The sequence below is a fragment of the Theobroma umbraticum genome, unplaced genomic scaffold, assembly GCF_002168275.2.
Source record: "Theobroma umbraticum cultivar Fairchild unplaced genomic scaffold, ASM216827v3 scaffold_44.0, whole genome shotgun sequence".
In the NCBI taxonomy this organism is placed as follows: Eukaryota; Viridiplantae; Streptophyta; class Magnoliopsida; order Malvales; family Malvaceae; genus Theobroma; species Theobroma umbraticum.
Genome location: NW_018397255.1, coordinates 11,666,564 through 11,675,855, shown reverse-complemented (window position 1 = coordinate 11,675,855; position 9,292 = coordinate 11,666,564). Strand labels below are relative to the sequence as shown.

The window sequence follows — 9,292 nt, the reverse complement described above, 5'->3', positions numbered from 1 at the left end:
GGTTTTTCCTAAATTCATGAAATTAAAAAAAAATAACTAGGTTTCAAAACTATATTACTCTCACAACTTCTCTTTAGATTTATGTATTATAAGTTTATATAAATAAAGATATATATATTATAATTAATAATTTTATAAGATATAATTTTATAATGTTAACACAAAATATAAAGTAAATATATTTATATTAAAAGTATATATATATATAAAGTATTTTAGTATATATATAATAGTAATTATATTTCTTATAAATTAACACAATATATAAACTATTTATATTCAAAGATATTACAAGTTAATTAATAATCATAGATTCATCAATTAATTTAATTAACTATATAAGGTTGTCCTTAATTATATGAAATTAAAAAAAAATAGCTAGGTTCCAAAACTATTCTAATCTCAAAGCTCTCTTTAAGTATATATATTATAAGTTTATATAAACAATGGTATATATTATAATTTATAATTTATAATTTTATAAGTTACAATTTTTGTAATGTTAACACAAAATGCAAAGTAAATATATTTATATTAAAAGTGTATGTGTGTGTATATATAATAGTAATTATATTCCTTTGTAGTATGATATGATATTTAAATTATTTAAACCTAATTAATAATTTAATACTTTTTTAATTTAAATATATTAATGTCATCACATTAATAATTTGAATAACCATAATTTTAGTTTTTAACAAAAGGAATTGTTTGCAAAGTTGTTAAAAATTGTATATTTTTAATTTAATTATTTAAATAATAATAAAATATTTATAAATGATAATCGAATTCGGATAACGGATATTCAAAAAGTAGTATCCGAACCTGATACGAGTAGTAAAATCACTATCCAAATCTATCTCAAACCTAATTATGAGTTACCTTAACTTTATATAACTAGATCAGACATTCGTAAGTAATCTGTAATAAAATACCCATTGTCATCCCTAGACACATATCTACCTCACACTAATCGGTTGACCTAAATCTTCATCCTTCGTCCCTCCTCTTCTCCTCTTTTCTTATTTTCCACTCCTTTCCTCTCTTCTTTCTCTCTCTCTCTCTCTCTCTCTCTTTGATTTTTTTTTTTAAAAAGAAAAAAAAAACTGAAATAAAATGATGTAAGGATGATTTGTAATTCGAGTTGGCATTTCTATGATAGATGGTGTATTGGCATTGATCGATTAAGGTAAGTCAAATTTTCTGTTAATGAAGGTTGTTTGAAATGCAATATGCTTTATAAAATATGCGTTGAAGTACTTAATTGTGATTTTTTTTGGATACCAAATTAATAGTTTTTACTATAATTTGATTCCAAATATGTAATTAACCCATATATTAAAACACTAGATTACTTAGGGTAGGTCTTAGCTAGATCTCTTTATATTTCATTCACATGATGTATCATGGATTCCAAATATATACAAGATCCCACAATTACAAATACTTCATACTAGACAGCTGGTCATAATAGCATATTTCCTGCATGTAATGCTGAATTCAGCAACAGGTCATCAAATTGGATCTCGCTCCCCTAATTTATTCAACTTAATTGCATGTGAAATGTTCACTAATTAATTAGACCAGTTTGCGTGTCCCTTCACCTTCCTCAGCTGCTTTGCTCTCAATCTTCAGTTGATTTGAGAAACAGGAATAATTAGGGAAGGACGGACCCAAAAGCAAATTTAAAACTTTGCATCGTTTACCTCAGCTTTTTATATTTTGAGTTTTGAGCTTCGATATAAGGTTTCCAGATGATTTTAACATTACTCTCAAAGCTATTGTATTGGGATAAATGTTAATTAAGGACTTGAGGTCCCACCCATGGTGCATATGTAATACTCTCTATTCTCTACTCCTGCCAAAATATTGAAATACTGAGAGTGCGTGACACAGTCAGCCTTTTCAAGTTATTGTTAATTTATTTTTTTTAATTGATTTATTTAGAGACTTTTATTTTTCTTTTTTAAGAAATACTCGTTAAAATATCTTATACTAGTTTTAATTGAATCAAATTTTTTAAATTTCACATTCGATATAGGGAATTATAGTTACAAGACCATGCCTTTCGCCTTGATGGCTAATTCCACCTCTTAAACTATTGAATTCTCGCGACTGTCAATTGTGTAGAGCTAAGGTTCAAGCGTCTAAGAAACGCATGAAACCAACTATGGAGGCCTTTATATGGGTCTATTAATAGACTCCATTAGTCTTTACAAAAGAATAAGAAGTTGGATATCCTCTGTAATTGTCAATGGTCAAGAAAAAGACACCCACCTAGGTACGTACGTACATGACCCAAGTACTAGTTTTTCCACGTGTCTCTTGTCTCCCTTTCACTACCGACTTAACTGCCGGAGAAACAATCACAAAAAAATCTTCAATATCCCATTTTGTAAGCCTAAATGCTTAGTTATAGATCAAACCGATCCAAAGCAAGTCCAAACTCCAACATCAATACAAATTTTTTTTTAGTATTATGCTTACTAACTTCAAAAAAAAAAAAGAATGCACTGAAAGTTACTAGCTGATAGTAGTATTTTATAGAATTCACAAAAGAACAAAAAACCAGAGAAGCATCTTTGCGAAAACACGGCGGAAGAAGACATAATTGAATGCAAACTCAAAAAAACATCCTTCAAACCCAATTAAATTTTATCACATGAAATTTCAAAGTGGAAATAATTGGAAAACAGAGAGTCGAGTTCATCATTTTGTGGGGGAAGTACATACAAAACAGAAACGACGAATAGAGGAAATGTCTGACACTGCGGACATGTTGTTGGAAGCATCCCGTCTAGCGACACGTGGAGGACAAAAAGCTGCCCCCACATTTTGGAAGGGAATCCCAGTTGGCAGAGTCGAAGGGGGAGTCCACATCCACCTCACTCCCAATGAAGCAAGAGAGCGACGGCTGATCGGGAGCCGCATTTAATTACCATGGACCGCCGAAAAAGCAATAGGCGAATGGCGACAAACGCTCATCTTTTGGGGGTTCCTTGTCTCCCGCCAAAAGCAGTTTTAGATTGCCGTTCCCTGATGATGATGCTGCCGCCCTCCTCCTTTCTTTTTTGATTAGGTGATACTACTACTACTACTTCGTTTTTAAATGTTATATAAAGTATACTTTATTTTTCTTTTAATTTACGTGTAGCAACTCACATATGCTTTTAATTCTTGCTCTTTTATGTTATAAAGTGGCTCCTTCTTGTTTACATGTAGCAACTAACACATTCTAAATTTTGCCTTGATTTGTACACACATGTAACGCATACAGAGGACATGGACCAACTTTGGCAAAGCAAAGGCAGGGAGCTGGGGTTTGGTATGACTCCCCCAACAATTTTGAGAGCTTAATGGCCTTATGCTTGACCTACTTTTTGGCCTCCATCAATATTGAAGAAGCAAAAACAGCAAAATAGTGTGAAAAAGCCACGATTAATGATCAAATGTTGATAACAACATAGTTAACATTGCTCAATCTATTCTACATCTTTACACCATTTGATGAAGAATCTAAAAATTTAAATGGATAATAGAGATATCAACATGTTGGGAGAGATTCCATGTCTTCTCTATTTATTTATTTTTCCTTTGCGATCAGATTAATTGTATCAAGCCAAAGCTTAAATGGTAAGATAAGGGTATAATTGTCACCATAAATACTTTATAAAGGAAATACTTCGGGGAGCGATTTAAGGTAGTTTCAACAGAGCCATCATTACTAATTGGGTTTGACTTTTAATATGAGTGCTCCCTAAGATTCTTCCTCTCAATTTATTTCCTTTGGTTAATCACTCTTTAACTTAACCGAGGTTAATTATTCTTTTTGGGTTTGGGGTTAGAAGTTAGGTCAGTTAATATTCAGGTGGTCCTACTCAGCCCCTGATTATTGTCGGAAAATTAAGGGTCTTTGACCAAAGACCCCTTTCTTAATTGCTTGGGACTACCTAGTCTAGGTGGTCTCTACACCACCTTACAATTTCTTTCCTACGACCCACCATCATTTCTTACCTGGTCTGACATGTGTCCCCATTCCCAGCCAGGGAGTGCCAACTGTCCACTCTTTCGGCTACTCTTAACAGACACATGTCCCGGCCCGTCTTGCAGAGGTAAAGTTTATGCCACGTTTCTAATCAATACGGAACTCTTGTTTGTTGCATTCAACCAGAAGGGCCAATGCAATACTAATTATTTTATAATTGTGTGTGAGAAATTTGAGAATAAGGAAATAAGAACAAAGAAGAGATTGGCTTTTTGGACAATTTTTTAAAGGTTATCATGCTTTTTTTTTTTAATACAACAAAACTACAAACCCTTTTAAGCGTAAGGCTGTAAGCAATGAAAATAGTTTCAGAAAATATTTTCGTTATTTAATAAAAACAGATGTCTTTTCATATAATAATTATAGACGAATAAATTTAATATTTTATCAAACATAATTATTTTTTATAAAGAAGTACCACTTTTCACTTGATGAACAAAAACCTTTTATAATTGAATTAATTTAATTATATGCATATTTTAATTTTTGTCACCTATGCTCTGTTAATATGCCTTTAACTATATGAATATAGTTTATATTACATTACGAGTAACAATCAAGTTATAGCCTTATAAAATGAATTAATTTTATGCTCTTTTTATAATTAAATAACGTACTTGTATCCATCACATGTGTAAAATTTCAAATCAATCTAAAATCTCCATTTATCAATTGAAAATATGATACTTTAACTATATATATATATATATTTAATGATTGATATTTTATTATATAAATAAATAATTAGATATGTTTAATTAATTAAAATTTGACATGCATAATTTTGTGAAATAGAGTGTAAAATGGTGTTAAAAAATATGAAAAAAATGTAAAATTAATTTTTCGCTCTTGTGAGTGGATAATTCCACTTAGTTTATTTGGGAAGAAATCTTATATTTAAGTATAATGAGTAGTTTTTGTTGGCATTAAAATTTAACACTAAGAAGACTCCAAGGCATATCTTACCTTGAGGAGCGGTGGGAAGCGAGTAATTATTATTATTATTACATATACAAAAATGAATTGCAGCTTTTGTACAAGTGTAGTGTGCAGATGAGTGACGAGCAAGTTTAGGCCAAGCGTCTTGCCAGCTGTACAGGCCCGTGGATTTCGTGATTGCCTACATGTTTGGACCATGTGGGTCCTGAATGCTTTGCTCCCTCAGTATGTACGTATACAAGCCCATCAGTATTATTTTCCCCTTTTTGTTGTTATTACGCATTTTTCATACCAAACCTACTGCATAATATTACAAATTTTTAATTTCAACAAAACATATAGTATTTGGATGTACATCTTTTACTGATTTTAATTTATCTATACATTGCAATTATTATTCTATCTGTCTCAAAAATATTACCTTAATTTGATTTTTTTTAAATTTTGAGGTTAATTATTTTTAATGTCTAATTGTTATAAAGTGTAATAATTTTTTATTAAAAAACTACTTTGTTCATAATTTAGAGAGATTTTTTTTCAAATTCTACTTAATAATAATTTATAAATAAAAAACAATCCAAATTCAGAAAAATGGGAAAAAAAAGGAAACGAGTGTACTCATATTATCCTTTGCTTGCAAATTCGTATTCTTAGACTCAATCTCAAACTAACCACAAAAATAACAATCAAGTCCTATCATAACATATAATTAAAATACTACCAAATCATTGGTAGGATTTAGATTTTTTTGATTAAGTACATCGTATAAATTCATTAAATTAAGATATCAAAAAGCTTAGATGTCTGCTTCTCACAAGAGTTTTTATTTTACTTATTAATGATGTGTCATTTTGTGATTAATTGTTAACGCATAATTTTATATATTATTTATGCATCAAATATAAATCTTAAAAATAATTATATGAAGTATGACTTTATTTTCACAAAAGTTGCAATTATAATCTATATAAAGAAAATTATGATATTTAATGACATTGAAATCATTATCAAAGATCATTCGTTGCGCCCAATAAATTGATGGCACAAATGAACTGTTTGAATTAAGAGCATAAACTTACACAAATGTATAAAAAATTATAATAACAATGAGAGAAAAAAAAAACCCGTAATTTCTTTCTAGCTTGAATATTTTTATTTGTATAAACATATATTTTTTATTTGAAAATATGATATTTGAATTCAATTATTTAAGTAAAAGATGTATTTATTTGCATAAACAAAATTAAATTTAAAATGAAAATTTTTATAATTCCCTTTTGGATTAATACTTTTTTGGGGCAAAATTTTAAATTAATACTACTATAATTATATCTTCAAATTTTTATTTTCAAAATGTCAAGTTTGAATTTAAAAAAAAAAATGGGGAAGAAGTAATTTAAGAGACAATTGGAGACTTGAATAGATGTATTTTAAAATGTTCGTAAGAAGCTAATTTTGGAGTAAAAAGAAAGAAAAATAAAATGCCAACAAATTTAATGGCAAATCAGAAGGCAAAATCACAATTAAATGCAAGGAGTTGACAACCAGAAAGTCATTACAGGGGCGTGTTTTGAGAGAGAAAAACCTCCCCACGCAAAATATCCAACCCGTAAAAAAAAATAAAAATTCTAGTAATAATAATAAATATGGAGCGAGGTGAGAAGGTGAGAAGGAAAAGAAAGAAGAAGTGACAAGTACTACTTGTCGTTGCTTTTCTTTTTCATTTTTCTCAGCCCATCGCAATTATAGTGAGAATCTGAATAGAGGAAGAAAACCAAAAATTTAGCAAAGAAGAGAATGAAACGGACTAGTCTCATTCTCTGTTTTTGGTTTTCCTCTTTCCATAAATAATTGACGGCTCTGTTTTTGAGTGTTTTTTCTTTGGGTGGTCGGGGTGCGGACAATCAGATGGCGAAAACGGGGGTGTTGAGTTCTGATCCAACGGTGAGAGCGAGAGCGGCGGAATTGAAGAAAGAATTGCAGAGGCTGGTGAGGACCATCGTCGACGATGAGGATTATTACAGCGTCGACACCATCGATCAAGCTAAAGATGTTCTTTGCGCTTTGAGAGACCTTAAGTTCAATAAACAATCGACGGCGACCACCACATCCTCCTTGAAGTTTCATGAAGCGGTGTCGTGTCCTGAAGAGTTTAGGTGTCCTCTTTCTAAGGAGCTCATGACAGATCCTATTATTTTAGCTTCCGGTCAGGTAAACCCGTTGTTTCTTTACATTTTTCTTTTAATGAAAATTAATAGAATTTTTATAAAAGATTGTTTTTTTTTTCTTTTGGTATTTTCTGAGCGATAATTTGAGATAGCTTTTTTGGGTGGCTTGACTCCTCTTTCTCAGTGTGTTAAAAGATATTTTGATGATTCAATTTGTTTTACTGTTTGGTGTTGAAGAAAATGTAGGTGACTGAAACATTTCACCTTTTTTTTTTTTTGTCATTGTGGATTTATTTATTAAATAAATTACTACTATAAATACCGGTGATTTTAAATTGAGATTTGTTGTAGTATATTTTTTCTCCTCGAATTAAATCAGTGAAGGCGAATTTCTTTTTCTGCATTTCGATTTCAGATAGAAATTTAAGGCCAGTAAGAGTGGTTCTGATATAATTAGTTGAAATTGAAGATTTTCAAGTACAGTAAGTATTCGTACTATTTTCTCAACTATTAGAAGAGTACAATTCTTTTATGGGCTATGATTTGGATTTTTCCCCCCTAGATATCTTCCGTATCATCTTTGGGAACCAATCTTTTAAATTTGCAGCAAATAGATAAATTGCATAATTTTTTATGGTTATTTTTTTGGTAGGTTTGCTTTAATTCAATGTCCATGGAGACAAGTTCACCAATTGGATGGTTTGTTCTAGTTTGTTTTATGCTTCGATCTTTTCTTTTTTGGGTCTTGGTTCCTGATTTGTTCATTTGTTGATGTGCAGACATATGACAGACCCTTTATCCAGAAATGGCTGAATGCAGGCAATAGGACTTGCCCTAGAACCCAACAAGTTCTTTCTCACGCTGCTCTGACTCCTAATCACCTTATCAGGGAAATGATATCACAGTGGTGTAAGAGTCAGGGAATAGAATTGCCAAACCCTGTTCAGTATGGTAAACAGGAGGGGGTAACAAAAGCAGAGCATGATCATTTCTTTTCTTTGCTCGACAAGTTGTCTGCCACGCTTCCTGAGCAGAAGGAAGCAGCGAAGGAGCTTCGGTTGTTGACAAAAAAGATGCCTTCATTCCGGGCTCTTTTTGGTGAATCTGTTGACGCCATTCCTCAACTGCTCACTCCACTCTCTGGAAGCAAATCTCAGGGTGGTGTTCACCCTGATCTCCAGGAAGATGTGATCACGACACTCTTGAACCTTTCAATCCATGACAGCAATAAGAAGCTCGTTGCCGAAACTCCAATGGTTATTCCTCTTCTTATGGAAGCACTGAGATCTGAAACTATTGAAACAAGGAGCAATGCAGCTGCAGCCCTTTTCACTCTATCTGCCCTTGATTCTAACAAGGCACTTATTGGTAAAGCAGGTGCCTTAAAACCTCTCATTGACCTTCTAGATGAGGGTCATCCATTAGCAATGAAAGATGTTGCTTCTGCAATATTTAACCTATGCATTATTCATGAGAACAAGGCAAGAGCTGTGAGGGATGGTGCAGTAAGGGTCATAATAGAAAAGATTAGGGATGGTGTGCATGTAGATGAGTTATTGGCTATCCTTGCAATGCTTTCAACCCATCAAAGGGCTGTTGAGGAAATAGGGGAGCTTGAAGCTGTTCCATACTTGCTTCGTATTGTCAGGGAGAGCACTTGTGAACGCAACAAGGAAAATTGCATTGCAATCCTCCACACTGTCTGTCTGAATGATCGAACCAAGTGGAAGGCACTAAGGGAAGAAGAGAACACCTATGGAACAATATCTAAACTTGCTCAAGATGGAACTTCTAGAGCCAAGAGAAAAGCTACTGGCATTCTTGAGAGACTGAGAAGGGCTGTTAATATTACTCATACGGCATGAAGATATTACCCAATGCAACACTACCAAGCACATCATTTGTAAATTCTGTTTCCAACACCTGGTGATCAGTGCTGCTTATCATCATCTCGATTTTGTAAATTCTTGTCCCTCATCAGAGTTTTAATTTCAGTTTTATGAGTTAGCCACTGTTAATAAACACGTTGGAAGCTTATGTTTATAAGATTTTCTCTTTTGTTTGGTCCAATAGTTTTTTTTATGGCATTTGGGTTATCTAGATAGCAGAATCTTGGCATTTTTTACTTGTTTCATAGCAG

General features: G+C 32.0%; 1 protein-coding gene across 1 annotated transcript; it reads left to right on the top strand.

The window, feature by feature from the left end:
• Positions 1–6,560: 6,560 nt before the first annotated feature.
• On the top strand, positions 6,561–9,222 carry PUB9 (plant U-box 9). The gene is made up of 2 exons (XM_021417988.2): positions 6,561–7,195; positions 7,932–9,222. The coding sequence occupies exons 1-2, from the start codon at positions 6,893–6,895 to the stop codon at positions 9,015–9,017; spliced, it is 1,389 nt and encodes a 462-aa protein (XP_021273663.1). The 5' UTR covers positions 6,561–6,892; the 3' UTR covers positions 9,018–9,222.
• Positions 9,223–9,292: the final 70 nt, after the last annotated feature.